Below are 16504 nucleotides of genomic sequence, written 5' to 3'. Positions count from 1 at the left end.
AACTACTTCCATCATAAAACCAGAATCAAAGAGAAAGAAGACCAGTTAGGGCCCCACAATTCCCTTTGGGAGCCCTCCCCCAATGACCTCAGGATCTCCCACAAAGCTCTGCCTCCATAAGCTTCCACCACCTCCCAATGATACAGCCCCAAGGATCAAGACTTGAACACACAGGCACCCTCTAGAACTTATGTCTAAGGGAGTTAGAAATTATTTGGGACACCAGAAACTTCTTAGGCTCAAAGATTAATTATAATTAGCCTTAATACTTTCAAATTAAAATAAGTATTCCTGGTAAAAAATCTGGCAAAATTCTTTGAAATATCACCTAAAGCTCATCACTGTGTTCAGGTAATTTTGAGCTACTATCCTATTGGAGCACACTGAGTACACTTTTGTGAGGCTCCAGGAACATATTTTCTACTTCCTACTTTCTTATAATCATGATATAAAAAGGTCTTAAGAAACACAAAATATTCACTTTTTTCTCTACCAATTTAAAATGTTCCCACTTTACTGCATCTATATAGCAATAAATAGACTCTGCCTTAAGAATATTTCCTTATTTCTTAAACAGCAGAATTTAAGTACTGAGGAAGTAAAGGTTACAAGGTAAATTATTTCCATGATAGTATATGTAGTAGGACAAAACCAACCTCTACTTGGTTTAACTAGGAAATAATGCATACCATTTTGGTCTTTGAATAGCTTACAAAGGAAAAGCATTTCCTGGCTCATTAAAAGAAGCATGATGCCAAGGTGACTAATGCACCCTTGTTCAAGTATTAGAACTGTAAAACCATGTAAGGTTGAGAAAGAGGAATAAAAGTGGAATCTGCTCACCCACCTATACCTTAATGATCATTGTAACTAAACTGAACTTGCTAGACTTGTATGACTAACAACTGATAAGACTCCTATTGAATCAATTGATTCTGTTCTCACCCCTCTCATGAGGTTCACACCTGGACACCCAATTCAGAGAGAACCTGTTTTGCTTTTCACTTCACTCAGCTTACTTCACTCCCCTTAGGGAGATAAAGACAACTCTTACTTCACTGATCTGAAATTAATTAGAACCATCCATGACCATAACACTACTTTATATGTCTTTAACATTTTTAAAAGACAAACACAATATTGGTTCATTTTCCTTACACCTGAAAGCTTAACCTACATATCATTCCTGTGACATTTCTTGAGGCTCACCAGCAGGTGCCTTAATTTTTAGAAAGGTTTCTAGTGGTCTAAACAAAGCCTTCAGAAGACCTTAGCAACAAAAAGGGGTTAGCATATTTGTAAAGACCCAGAGGAAATTCATTAGGATGCTGAGGCAGCATAGGCCCCATTTAATATGTTAATGGACAATGAGTGGTTCCTCCGGTGCAGCAATCTCATCTTTCTCAACACTTATGAGGTGCAAGCAATCCATGAATCTAAGCATCTGCTAGTGGGTGTCCTCAAGCAGTGACAGGAGCCTGGCTTACAAATGTTGTTGGTTTCCACCAAAAACACACCCTAGCGCGCGCACACACACACACACACACACACACAAAGTCTAATATAATTTTTTCTTATGGTTGCAGAGCAAGTACATTATTTAAGTGCTGTGCTGATGAATAAGACTTTCAACCACATTTCTTAAAACATAAACAGAAAAACAAAGCAAAATCACATACTAGTATTCAATGGGGCATTAACAGATTTTTCTAGACTGGAACAGAGTTAGTATCCCAAAGTCCTTTGGTGAAATCAAGGAAAATGTTCCTTAGAATAATTCTGTTTGGGCCGGGCGGGGAAGCGCACACCTGTAATCCCAGCAGCTTGGGAGGCTTAGACAGGAGGATCAAGAGTTCAAAGCCAGCCTCAGCAATGGTGAAGCACTTAGCAAGTCAGTGAGATAGGGCTGAGGGTGTGGCTCAGTGGTTGAGTACCTCTGAGTTCAATCCCAGTATCAAAAAGAGAGAGAGAGAGAGAGAGAGAGAGAGAGAGAGAGAGAGAGGAGAAAGAGAGAGAGAATGATACTGTATAATGAATCTGATGAAATCTGGTTACTTTGCTCAAGGAAAAACTGGAGTTAACCTAAATAGACTCCAATGTGGACCACACCATTCTTTCACATCCAACATTGGTATCCCAGAGCTCACTGACTTTTCTCTGCATCATCATATTTCTATTTTTTCTTCTTGTTTTCGGCCAGGAGAGGTTTTGTTGTTTTGATTTTTGTTTTGTTTTGTTTTTTGTTTTGGTGGTGGTGGTACTGGGGAAGGAGAGTTCTTGATTGGTTTGAAGGTTGTAGAAACTTTGCTCCTCTAGCAAATAAGACTTAAAGATGATAAACATTCCTAAAATTTTTCAGCTAATAAAATTTCAGTCTAACTGAATTCTGAACAAGAGCTCTTATTTATAGCATGGGACCACTAGTTGCTCATTAGTACTTTTTTACACTAGCTTATTAAACATCCTTGGGAGTGGCTGTACCCAGGATGTCAATGGCTCTCTGATGTGGCTTTGCAACTGCAGTTCAGGTGGTGGTATCACTTTCACCCTTGGTCCTTCATCACATCTGACTGATAGAAGCCCTGTTGTGAAGAAGGCATGTTCTCATTCTAGGTAAACAGAGCAGGGTGAGACTCTTGGCTTTGTGTCTTTCTCCTAGAGCACTCAGATGCTGATCATTTTACAGATGAGCCAAGATTTCTCAATCCATGCCAATTATTTCAATCAACTATCATTCAGGATAACTATCTGATAATGTCCAACACATATCATTATGAAAAAAATTCTAAAGGTAACAAAACTAAGGAAGAAAAAATATATTCTTCTTAGTAGCAAGTATTTTGTATGAGAAGTCTGACTTTATAGAAAAAGTTTAATAAGACTTAGACTGAACACTAGGGAATGGATTCCACTCCAGTCACAACTTCAAAAGAAAGGGAGAGACCACTACATATAGCAAAAGAGTATGGAATTGGGAATTTATAGAAGATATCTTGTTGAGGAAATTGAGAACTATGCTGAGAAATAGCAAATTTTCATCTCCCCTGTGGTGGCACAGCTGATGCAAAGCTTTGGAAAATGGAAATCTCTTAAATATGGGGTAGTCATTCTTTCTTCCAATGCCATATGAAACTTCACAAAGTTTTCTAAATGAATACGTATTAATTCTTTAGTGTGAGTGGGTTATTTTGAACAGTTAAGCTTTACATCTGGGTTAGAATATATTAAAAATAGACGATCCATATCACCCAGGGGTCAGAGCTCATAGGGCACACTGACAATTGGATCATCATAAGAACTGAAATCACCTGCATACCTAAGGTTTCCTGGATAAAGGTGACTTAACTATTTGTTCCAGAAAATTATTTCACAAGAAAATTAGCCTATAATCCAATAAACAATTTGAATGATTGCTTCAGGAAATCATTGAGAATCAATTTGTCTAAACAAATAGCTTGCTTAACTGAATAAGCAACCTCCTTTTCAGAACATTAGATAGCTCACCTGAGCAATTGCTGAATAACTGCTTGTATATCAAGAATTGCTTCAAGAACCTTTCCCCACTGTTTCTACTAGACCTGAACTATCTTACCATGAAAGTCCCTAATCTCAGTATCCCTCCACTAACAGACTTTTTTCAAGCCATCTGAGTCCATAGCCCCAACCTCCAACCCCTTCTGAGCTCAAGTAAGATTTTTCCCAAGGTTTCTTTTCCTTACTTCTGTAAGTTTAATAAACAGATACTTTTTGTTAGAGAAGCAGCAGGGCCTTGGTTTCTTTCACGAAATCCAAAATCTAGACACAGGGGATACAATGACTTGTTTTACCTTAATAGTAAGGATAAAAAAGAATGAACTCAAAGAAGTGATCCTTGTACTGAAAGTAGAATAAGTACCTATATATTTTTAAAGCCTATTCCATATTAATATTTCTAACTTAAGTTTCCTGTCTCCTTCTTACAAATAAGAGTTTATAATCCATTTTTCCTTAAAACTAGTTTCAATGTTTCATAATGCCATTTCAAAGAAGAATGAAAATTACAGTAGTATCCCACCCCTAACCCTCCAGAATTGGTTGCTATGGCTGCATCCATCCAGAGAACCATCTCTTTGGCATCAGACAGGCACCAATCTCCCTTCCAAGGAACACCAAAGAATGTACAAGTGTGAGTACATTTATAGTGTCCCATAAAGCCTCACATAATTAGTAAACAATAACAATGTAAGAGAGAAAAAATAGCAAACCTTTAATATTTGATTTAATTTTTTCTTATTTTTTTTTCATTTTTATGGGTACTAATACCATGATTTTTGCCTAGGATTTTTTTGCATCCAGTTATTCCAGTAACATTTTTTGAAAACTTTCTTTCTCCATTGAATTGCCTTTACTCTTTATCAAAGATCAGTTGACTGTCTTTGTATAGGTTCTCTATTCTGTTCGATTGATCTACATATATATTCTTTCACAATATCATACAAGTACTGTAGCCTTATAGTACGTCTTGAAATAAAATGGATTCTTATTTATTCTTCCTTAGTATATTGTTAGCTATTCTATGTTTTCCCCTTTCCACATAAATTTTAGAATTTGTTGATATTTATAAAGTACGTGTTGATATTTTTATTGAGATTGTGTGAAATCTATCAATCCAGTAATAAACCATGAATTCTTAACAATAGTGTTCCAATCCACAAATATAGAATGCTATAAAAGTTAACTTCTTTCCTAGATATCAGCAATGAGCAGTTGAATTATGTATATAATAATTCATGCATGGAATATAATCTATTCCACTTTGTTCCTCAGGATCTCTTCTTTCCCTCTTCTTCTTTCACCTGTTCTCCTTCCTCTGTTCCACTAATCTTCCTTCTATGTACTCATTGTTGTTTCTTTTTTTTAATTGGTGCTTTATAGATAGACTTGAAGATGAAATTCACTGTGAACTTTTATATATTAACTAGTATCCTACAGCCCTGCTATTTTCTCTTACTAGCTCCAATAACTTTTTGTCAACTCATGGGCATTTTTGGCATAGACAACCATGTCATTGTGAACAATTTAATTTTTTTCCTCTCTAAACTGTATATATTATATTTCCTTCTATGAATATGTTATATTAAATGGCAAAAAATGAATTGGTGTTACTGATGAAATTAAAGTTGATAATCAGATGACCTTCAGATGGGGAAATTATCCTGAATTATCTCTGTGACCTAGTGTAAACACAGGTGTTCTTATAAGTGGAAAAGTTAAACAGAAAAGAGAACAAGATGTAAGCATGAGAGGAACTTATTCCAATGTTTCTGGTTTTGAAGATGGAGGAAGGGATCCATGAGCCAAGGAATGCAGGCAGCCTTAGATATGGAAAACAGCAAGAAACGGATTTCTCCTAGTGTCTCCAGAAGAAACACAGAGCTATCCATCACATTAATTTTAGCCCACTGAGATTAATTTTGGACTTTTGACCTCCAGAACTGTAAAACAATAAATTTGTATTGTTTAAAACCACTAAGTTTGTGATAATTTTTTAGAGTCACAAGGGGAAACTAATACATGTGATTTCTAACATAGGTAAGGTTTTTGACTTTTTACAATTTTCCTTTGACTTTTCACAATTTTCTTCTTAACTTAGTTCTTCTGTAGTTTGAATATGACATCCCTAGGGTAGTTTTATGGGAATTTGTTCTGCTTAATAATTTTTGAGAAACTGTAGTTTTGTTATATCTTTAGAAATTACCTTCCAGTTTTTAGACATTCTGTTAGGGGTTTTTTTTTGTTGTTGTTGTTTGATTTTTATTTTTTGTTTTTTGTTTTTTTGTTGTTGTTTGTCATTGTTTTTCTCTGCATTTTACAATGAGAGGTTTCTACTCACCTGTTTTCAAGTTCACTGATTTCACTGATTCTTTTCTTGGCTCTGTTGTGTCTACTAACAGGCACATCAAAGGCAGTCTTCATTTCTGTAGCAATGTTTTTGATTTATACTACTTCCTTTTGATTCTTAGAATTTTCATCTGTCTGCTGACATTACCTATCTGTTCTTTCATATTGTCTACTTTTTCCATGAGAGCTCTTAATATATTAATTGTAGTTACTTTAAATTTCTTGCCTGATGTTTCCGGTATGTGTCATATCAGAGTCTGGTTCTGATGCTTGCTGTATCTCTACAGACTGTTTTTCTTCCCTTTAGGCCTGCCAAAGGCTTTGAACTTCTCTAGTGTCTTTGCTTTTGTCTTTCTTCTTTACTTTGGGTTTCCCTAAGTACTCCTTCTCAGAAAGAGTCTATGTCTTGAAGCCCTTTCACCTGCCATGTACTGTAAATAACCAAAGCCCTAGGGTGGGTGTGTGGTGAGGTATGTGGAAGGAGAGGGCTCTTTAGTCTTTCCATTAAATCTTACTGTTTTGATGGCCTGTGTCTCAGGGCTGTAATCTTCACAAGCATTTCTTCTTGCATAACTTTATATGACACAGGAAAGACTGGATGGGGCTGAAGTTAGAAGAAGATCCTTTCCCATGACCCTTGTACAATATTCTGATGAAGTCTTTTTCCCCAGAGAGTAAACTCCTTTTCTGGGCATGCTTCACAAGGATTTTTCTTCTCTTCCCCTTGCCAGAACCACAGAGAATTCTGTCTCAGATCTTTACTATTAGGATCTGGTGAGGCTTTTGTTGATAAAGCCCATGATAGGGTGGGGACTGCTGATATGTCAGCCCCTAAGAGTTTCTCACTCCAAAACTAGTCCACACTAAGCCTCCAGGAATTCATCAAAATTAACATTTTAGTATTCTTATCAGTTAGTGATTCCCTTGGTTTCTGGCCCAAGTGGACAGATCTTGGTTACGAACTCAGTTCTCTGAACTAAGAACTAAGAAACATCATTGTTTTTCATTTTTTCCAATCTATTCTTGTCTTAAGAATATATTGAAGTAACAACTTCTATACTGTATATATTAGAGCTGAAATTAGTCTGATTTTTTTTTAATCATAAGAAACTTGGATGACTGAGGCAATAGGTAGAAAATTGCTTGGAGCCAGAATCATCTGAAGGGGAATTCATGCATATCAATATGATGATTGAGGCTAGGTTGGCTGGAAGCCTCTCTGAGACTGTTGGCTAAACTATCCACATGTGGCTTCCCCATACAGTATGAACCTCCCAATATAATGACAGAATCAGAAGTACAATAATGTTGGGTGGGGGGGGGGAGTAAAAGAAAACCAGGCAGAAGCTGCATTGTTGACTTAGAAGTGGAACAGTTTCACTTCCAACCACTCCACTCTACTATTAAAGAGAAGGATATCCCCTACCTGTCAGGTGTCAGTTATATTGTACAGAAAGCATAGGAATAAGGTGAATAAATATGTGTGGTCAACTTTAGAAAATTTAACCTACCCTATTGGGAAATTCTAAATTAACTGTTGTGATTGCAATGAAAATAATGAATCTCAAGAATTTTAGACCTTAGCAGCCTGCAACTATGAAATAATTTCATGGTGACTTCTGCATATTTTTATTTTGAAACAATCACAGATTTACAGGAGAGTTGGAAAATCTTTATGTCTCCTCAACTACCTCAGAGTAAGTGCTGCCTTGATGCCACATCTCACTGAATGTGTCCATGAGCATTTCCTACCTGCAGAGCTATCTCCCACATAGCCATTTGGACCCACATAGTCCAAATCAAGATGTTTACATTGATATTTTACTCCTATATCATCTTCAGACATATTTAAGTGAACCAAGTGTTCTAAAAATGCCTCTAATTGCAAAAGAATGAACTTCAGAAACTTATATTGCATGTAATTGTTCTATGTCTATAATCCACTTCCGTAGCAGCTGTTCCTCATTCCTCATTCTTTCCTTAATTTGCATGATGTTGATACTCTGAAAGCTACAGACCACTTTGTAGTGTGTTCCTCATGTTTTCTCACAATTAAAAGTTTCTACATCTTTCACAGGGATGTCACAGAGAGTGAGTTATGTTCATGTCATGGCATCCTACCAAGTAGCACATCATTTTCATTTACCCCATTACTAACAGTGTTCACTTTTACTCGTTGATTGAGATGATGTTGTCTGCAAGGCTTCTCCACTATAAAGTTACTCTTTTCCAATTTGAGATTAGTAAGTATAGTGAGAAAGCAAAGCTATGTAAATATCCCATTCTTCATCCAACTTTTAGTTTATTATATACTTTGGGTTTCCTTTCATATTCAACAGGTTATAATAATGTTGCTATCATTATTTACTCTGATGCATACATTTTTCCATGTTTAGCCAATAGGAACATCTTTTGGCATATCTCCATTATAACACCCACTCCAGGCTGTTCTTCAGTGTGGCAACCTCGTTTGGCTCAAGTGCTGACTACTCTTGTCAGGTTGCCTCTTTATGATAAATAGAGTAATGACTAGCTAAAGATATCTACATCCTAATTTTCAGAATCTGTGAATATATCTTTATGTGGAAAAGGGAACTTTTCAGGTGTACTTTAGTTAAAAACCTTGAAATGGAGATAGATATTATCCTAAATTATTCAAGTGGTCTCAATATAATTACAAGGGTCCTTATAAGAGGGAAGCAGGAATATCAGAGCCAGAGAGGAAGAGAGGAAGAGAGATTGGAAGGTGCTACACTGCTGGCTTTGAAGAAAGAGCATGAATGGGCACGGCCTCCAGACACTGGAAAAGGCGAGGAGACAGATTCTCCCCAGAGCCCCAGAAAGAATGTAACTCTGCCAATGTCTTGATTTTAACCCACTGAGTCTGGTTTTGGACTTTTGACATCCAAAACTATCAGATAACAAATGTAAGTTGTTTTAAGCAACTAAGTTGTGGTCACTTACTACAAACACAGTGGAAAACTAATATGCTCTCCCAGCCCTTCTTGCACACTCTCCTTGTGCTCAGGCTCTAACAGCTTCCACACTAGGTTTTGCCCGGCATGTCCACCTTTCATACTGCACTCAGAATTTGACTCCTAACACTGCTCAACTGTAGATGCCTACCTTACTCTGATGCACCTAATTTAATCTGAATTATATTATTCAGAATGGGAAGTTATGGGAAAGGAAAAGTGAAGAAAAGAGGGAGAAAAAAGAGGGAAATCCATTGATATTTAATACTCAAATTTCAGTCATCTAATCACCAAAAAACCACCCCACTAGCAAGGGCATATCTGCTATCTATGAGAGTCATTAGGATGGGACTTTAAACAGTACAGTTCTCCTAATCCAGGCCTTAGCTGCTGCCTCTAATGTTCTTGAGACTAAGGAAAGGCTTGCCTCTGCTGGCACTGGGAGAAGAACCACTGCCATGCCCAAGATCCCTTAGTCTAAATTTTAGTCCTTGACAATAATTGGTGTAAAAATCTAAATCATAGTCTAAATCACAGTCTCTTCTTCCTGTCTAAATCTTAGTTTAAATCACAGTCTATTCTTCCTGTAAACACCCACAACACTTCTGAGACTAGGTGTGTACATTTAAAAAGCACATATAATATAGAGAATATTTTGTAACTCTTTCATAGGCCAGTCTCAATTCAAGTTCTCCTAAAGAAACTGCTCCCTGTCTTACTCTCTGCAACCATTGACACCACAGAAAACAATTTATATCTCTTCATGTCTCAGAGTCTGGGTCAAACTGATACCAACTGCAGGAAGAAGGAGAAATTTTACCTAGCCCTAAATTAATGCCTTCTGGTATTCCATTTTCTACTGCATCATTAATTTCTTCCCAAAATGATTGAGAGCAAGAATTTCTAATTCCCTTCCCCAGAGGTATGATCTGGTTCTATAGTCCAGACGAGACAATCTCACAGCAGCTCTCCATCTATACGTATCTTAAAGTCTGCATCAATCAATCTTACACTAATAAGAGGAGAGACCCCAGCATCATCTCATGTCAATTAAAGTTATGCCAAAATTAACCTAAAGTTTTTTATCTTGCCTCTTCAAAGACTTAAAAGCTTTGGAATCCACTCTCATGAACAGTTAGTTATCCAGTAATCAATATAACACTGATTATTGTCAAATACTAAAATTATTGCTTCACATGAACTATTTCACTTAATCCCGCTATTGTGGGAGGGTTAAGTGAAGTTGTTGAGAAGAAGCTCCAGATACCTAACTTTTCTCAATTTGTCACCACTATGTCCCAAAGCCACCAAAAATCATTTTATTATATCTATTTTCTTTGTTTATGTCAGTTTTCGTCAGAAGTCCAAACTCACAACACACTCCCATGTACATTTCCTTTTATGACCTATTATACATCAACTTACTGGGTCATCTGAAATTCATAGTTGAAAACTAAGCAAATTCATCATATCTGCAACTTCCTCCTACACAAGTTAGAGAGGCTCTCCACTAAGGACACTGCTTCCTTCCCCTGCATCTTCCTTGAGTGATGGCTATTTTTCTCTTCCATGTTTTGGGACCACCACACTGGTCTGCTGGTTTTTCTTTTACCACCAGATAATTTTCTACTTCATAGTCTTTGCAAGAATATTCCTCTTGCCTGGAATGCAAATGGGATGTTCCCTTAAAGATGCTTCCTCAAATGTTTTCTCTTCATGAGATCAACTATAATCAGTCTATTCAAGCCTCTTGACCACTCACCCACCCAACTTACATTATTCCTAATTCCCCATCCTGTTCTATTTGTATTTTTATCCCACGGCATCAATCATTTTCTAACATATCATGCAATTTACTTACATAGTATGTATTTTGTTTATTGTCCATCTCCCTTTTGCTCAATTCCAAATTCCACAAGAGCAGAGATTCTTGTCTAGTTTTGTTGACTAAGGTATATAAAGCACCTAGGCACATAGTGTGTGCCCCAGGAAATACTTTGTAGTGATAGAATGAACTCTCAGCTATGATATTAGGAAGAAGACACAATTATTTCTCTTTTTCAGACAAAGAAGCTGAAATTTACATAATTCATGAAAGGTCATGCTACTTGCAATGACATAACCCAAATTCTAATCTAGATCTCTCTCCTTAGAACTAGCACTCACTGTTCCACACCCAACAGTATTTGCCTATGGTAGATGGGGGAGGGGATACCAATATGAGGAAAAGGGGAGGAGGTGGAAGATGGAATAGAATAAATCTCTGTGTACCACACTGAGCAGATTCTTTCCATAGAAGAAACTAAATTGAATGGTGACAAACTTAAACCTATATCTTGCGAAGATCATTCAAACAAGTGGAACAATGAAAATCAACCAAGTTTTCAATGGAGAGAAATACCACATTTGATGGGGCCCAATGGTACTCTAAGATTTTCACAGCTAAAAAGGACTTTCTCCCTTCTAGTTAACTAGTATGCAGTTCAACCACCCCAGTCCTCACTTAGAAATAAGTCTAATACAGCATGAATAGTTGCGAAATTATGCTTTATTCAGATATATTAGATTTGGATAAACTGAACAAGTGAGTTACTTTCCATTTGGGTGCAGTCACAGTTGTCAACAATATTCAGAAGCACCAAGTGTGAAATCTCCTGAGGTGCTGAGTTTATCAGGGCACAGGTCATATCACCTGACACATTCAAGTGCTATCTGATGTGCCATTAAAGCAGTGGCTCAGAATGCAGACATGTTCTCAAATAGGCAACAACTAGATGGTACTATTTCGTTTATAAGTGTTCTTTGTCTGAATAAATGCACAACCCACAGGGTCTAACTTAGGTCAGCTGTTTAGTTGGTCCCTGAGATAAAGTCTTTTAATCACATATTCTTGCCTAATTTTTCAAAAAAAAAAAAATAAAGGGTAAAGTGAGACAGTTACAGGATACAGGAATTATAAATAATACATATAATTAATAATACATAGATATTCTTTCATTACATAAGTTGCTACTATAAATACTTATTTGATGAAACTAAAAATATATTTTCCATATAAATAATGTTAAATATTAATAAATAGATTTCAATTTAAAAATTCAAATATTGCAGGCATGAGGACTGTTATTTGGATGCTCTCCGACCCCGAATCGAAGACTGACTCCTTTTTCGCTTCCTTAGGGTAGAGTGTGGTAACAGATCATTCATCACTTTCTTGAGTTCACTTATTGCTTTACGCTGGATCTTCAGGTCATTTACCTAATGGGAAAGAAAACAGCAAAATTAATTTCAGGCATACAAGCCATCAGGTTTTTCTCCTTTTAACATCATAGTGAAAATGAAATTATTCATCTTTAAAAAGGTGATTCTGAATAACAATATAGTATCTTAATCTACATTATTAACTTCTTCCACCATTAAGGCTAAAAGAAAACTGAATTGATAGTTGTGCAAAATTATTATGGGTTACATCATATATCTCTAAGTTTACTGCTACAGAATTCTCAAAATTATTTAGTGAAAAGAGACCTGGAGTACTTAAAAAGAAAAGGAGGTATTAAATCCTGCATCTGTAGTATCTCTAACTTTGAGCCAGTTTCTTAACCTCTTTAAACCTCTGTTTCCTCATCTAACCAGCAGAGATTGTTGAGCTGACCTTTAGTCTACAAATTCTGTCACCTCACACTTTGATCAGTCTTTGCTGTACATATCAGATGAGTTCCTATAAGACACAGCCTTTCACCCTGGGTGTATAGCAGGCTGACCTGGAGACCTAATAAAGAACTCAGAGACTAGGCTCAGAGACTTGCTCTGGTGTAGTCACTGATTCCCCAGGTTATTCTGAAACTAACCACAATGTGAGAGCCACTGATATAAGTTAAGTCCTTTGTAAAACACCAAGTTCAAAACAGATGAAAACTATAATTTTAAATTTAGAATGAGATTAAAAATAAACACCACTCATGCTCATATGATAATAAATGACTTGCTGATATAGAACATTTGAAATTAGGATTTGCAACAACTTTTGCTATACCCTGACTTCTACACCAGCAGATTGCACTATTTGATTTTCTTCAATCTAACCAATAGAGCCATGTGGACGATTTTATAATTAATAAAATGAGGACCATTTATTTTCATCTTTTCTGTGTCACTCTGTTTCTTTCTAATGCTGGAAACACTATTCTCAAGAGTGACTAGGGGGTTTCTAGACTCCAGATTAATTATTAAAGGACATAACATGCCTAAAATATGTTCACAATTGAACAAGAGGACAGAGGTTAAGATTTCACTCAGTATTGCCCATCATGAATCAGGAGGTTTGAAGAGCCTAGAAGGATGAAACCCAGACATTTTTCTCACTTTCTCAAGGACCAGTTACAAGAGTAGAAAAAAGAAATTCTACCACCTGTGCATTATAGTGGCAAAAAATAAAAATTCAAAAGTTTTCAGCTTTCAAGCTATCACCAAGAATCTAAGAGACTTAGATTCAAGATTAAACAAGCCAGGATGGCACTGGGTTAGGAACAAGTGCTTCCTCAATCTCTAGTCTATGGCCCAAAGAAAATTGGTTCCATCTCTCCTTCCGGTTACTGGGAGCTACATGAATTGAGTGAGAGGCAGACCCAAGCACTGTGAAAACTGGGCACAAATCCTAAGAGCAGAACTCATAGTAAGACTTCAGTCCCTCTCACTCAAGACAATTGATATTAAATCCAAAACCAAAGGATCCTGACCTCTTTGTCTTCTAGATAAAAGTTGGGGAAACATGATTGTCTTTATGCTTTAAAGTTGTCTTTTTGCCTTAAAATTACCATAATTTAAAGATCCAAGACAACCTCATAGATAACACTTCAGAGCCTAAGAATTTCTCCAGCTGAGATATTTTAGTATATGAAAGTTAATCAAACAATCCTTTCAGAAGGTGTAAACTCTATCCCTTTTCCCCCACTAAAAACAAGCAGCCAATAGTCTCACTTCTAGTTAGGCTGCATAATCTTGAGATGTTGACCAGAGACTGCAGAGACTGCAGTCACATGGTGTCTCCTCAAAAGCTATATCTCTCTCCTCTCTCATTCTCATTTTCTACCCACAACATTGTAGAATTGTAGAGCAAAGGAAACCATAGAACTTTTGTAGTGAACCTAGCAGGTTCCTCTCAATATGGGGAAATGGAGCACCAGCCAGGCATGTGATTCATCTGAGGTCACAGTTTCTTGGTGGCCAAGTTGGAAGGAGAACAGATATCTTCTCACTCCCTCCCACGTGTCTTTCCACTAAGACAAACAGCCTCCCATCCAAAGTAAGAGAATTTCCATCGCATAAACAAGGTGCAAAGAGAGACCTGCTTCTCCATGCTCCTCTCTGTGTCTTCACCTACTTCCGGCTCTCTGGATTTATCTGTTCACCTGTCCTTGTGTAATAGTTTTATTGCCTGTGTTTCTCCAAATGACACATTTAAATGATTCCCATACTGATTTTACAGTTACCCAAAGGATGCGTTGAATTAGTAAGGAGGAGTTTCAGCCAGAGGTTTAAATCATAGATATAGCCAACTGTTAAGTAGCTAATTTCTACTTTCTGAGAATTAAACACTCTGCAAAAGCCCCTGCAATGAAATAAAGAATTGAAATCATCTCACCTGAACTTGAGACACCTTTAGGAAGTCCTGCAGCTTACTGATACTGCTGTTGAAGAACTTAGCAAAAAGATCCTCCTTGATGGTGTCCATGCTCCTTTGGATGATCTTGTTGTCTTTTAAGTGTTCAAAGAGTTTGAAGTAGAAAGAGACAATTTGGCTCTGGATTACTTTTTTGTCACTCTCCTTGGGAGAAAAGAGCACAAAGATAGGATGATGTTAGTTTATCCATCAGAAAATAAATAACTGAAAAATCATCCAAATCGTAATGTTCAGTTTACCTCTTTCCATTTATCCAAAATATCCAAGAAAAGAGACCCGCCATCTGATACATTTGAATTACTTGCATTCTGAGAAAAGAGAGGAAAATTGATTGATAATTAGTCCATATATTGTCCTAAAAGTATTTTCAAGCCTAGTTAAAAAATAAATAAATAAAAATAAAAATCTGCAGTTGTCACACTATAGTATACTGCCCCCCTCTGGTATAGTTGTCTATAACATCTACCTGTGCCCTCCTATACAGTTTTATTATGTCAGCTTTAAAACCTCTGTAAATATATGTTTGTGTGAGAGACAGAGAGACAGAGAGATCTTATTTACATTGCAAGAATAAAACATTTGTGAATGTTTGAGCATTGTAATAACAATAATTACAATAGCTAATTTGGGGAGAAATAATAAATTATTTAAAATGCCAAAAAAATTTTACTAATCATAAATAAGAATTTAAATGTTCATAAACCAAAAAATTTAAAAACTCCTAAGCCAGAATAGTAACTTCAACAAAGTCTCAGTTAGTTACTGACTGAAGGAATAATTCATAAGTTAAGTGGAGTGACAGAATTCAGAAATCACTTTTTGGAAAAAGAAAACCTCTATAAGTGACATTTTAAGCCAAATTTTTAAGAACTTCACCTTCTTTAATTTTAACTAATAGCTTTCTATTACTACTTTTAATACTAACTTTGACCTTTTACTGTCATCCTCATAATAGTTTGAGAAATCAGAAACTAATAGCCAATCATTTTTTGATACGGACATTGCTTGATTTATTACAATTTAGTGGGCTGGGATGTAGCTCTGTGGTAGAGCACTTGCCTAGCATGCACGAGGCCCTGGGTTCAATCCCCAGCACAAAACAAAATCAAAATCCTTGAGAATATTCTCATCATAAAATTATCAATATAGATATGCTTAGTACTCATATTATACCTATCTTTTGGAAGACTCATGTTCATGTATCCCCTCTAAGTCTCTATAGCAAATTGAGCAGGAGGTTAAAGCAAAATCTAAATTATTTAGTCAAGAAACATCCTCCAACAATTAACAAAGTACCACATCTTCTCAAAATGATTATGAACTAGAGATCACAGTCTATCAGACACAAGTACAAGTCAAACATTCAGTTATTTTCAACCACAAACAAGTATTATTGAAAGGTCATACTTACAAAATATCCTTTTAAATCTTCTATTTCTTTATTAACTGTGTCCTGGGAGTAACAGCTAGAAGAACCCAAAATGATGCAGAGCTGAAAAGCCAAGAAATAACTTGTGTATTTCATCATTTCAGAGAGAGTTAGGCCAAAGACGTTGAAATCAGTAGCTCCTGTATTAATCTGATCAGGTCCAAAGGACTTGGCTGATCTTCCTTTCCTAATAGCTGATCTGAGATGATCAGAACAATATACTGCATCTCCTTTCACTGCTGGTATTTATACCTAATTGAAGTCTCATCAGGATTACGTATTTTCACAAGTTTTTAAGATGAGATGGTGACAGATAGGCAGGGATGCTTATTCGTTTGTATTAATAACTATGGTTTGTGGCATTTTGGTGTTGTAGTTAGAGTTTCCTTTCAACTTCTTGGGTCCTTTGACGATGAGACAGACCCATTGTGCCCACCTGTGCCATTCTTGTGGGATCCTTTGAAAGCACTCTTACTTCACGCCATTCAGGGACTGGAAATTATTTTTGCCCTTTTTTTTTATTCCCCCCTTTTTACC

The 16504-nt window shown here is 36.4% G+C and overlaps 1 protein-coding gene across 1 annotated transcript; it reads right to left on the bottom strand.

Annotated features, from left to right (window-relative positions):
* Window positions 1-11804: 11804 nt before the first annotated feature.
* Window positions 11805-16154, bottom strand: Ifng (interferon gamma). The gene is made up of 4 exons (XM_027929940.2): window positions 15950-16154; window positions 14778-14846; window positions 14500-14682; window positions 11805-12113 (listed from the first exon to the last, which is right to left on the bottom strand). The coding sequence occupies exons 1-4, from the start codon at window positions 16064-16066 to the stop codon at window positions 11979-11981; spliced, it is 504 nt and encodes a 167-aa protein (XP_027785741.2). The 5' UTR covers window positions 16067-16154; the 3' UTR covers window positions 11805-11978.
* Between the last annotated feature and the right edge of the window lie 350 nt (window positions 16155-16504).

This window comes from Marmota flaviventris, chromosome 3, assembly GCF_047511675.1.
Source record: "Marmota flaviventris isolate mMarFla1 chromosome 3, mMarFla1.hap1, whole genome shotgun sequence".
In the NCBI taxonomy this organism is placed as follows: domain Eukaryota; kingdom Metazoa; phylum Chordata; class Mammalia; order Rodentia; family Sciuridae; genus Marmota; species Marmota flaviventris.
The sequence above is the reverse complement of the archived record's forward strand: the minus strand, read 5'-3'. Positions and strand labels throughout refer to the sequence as shown.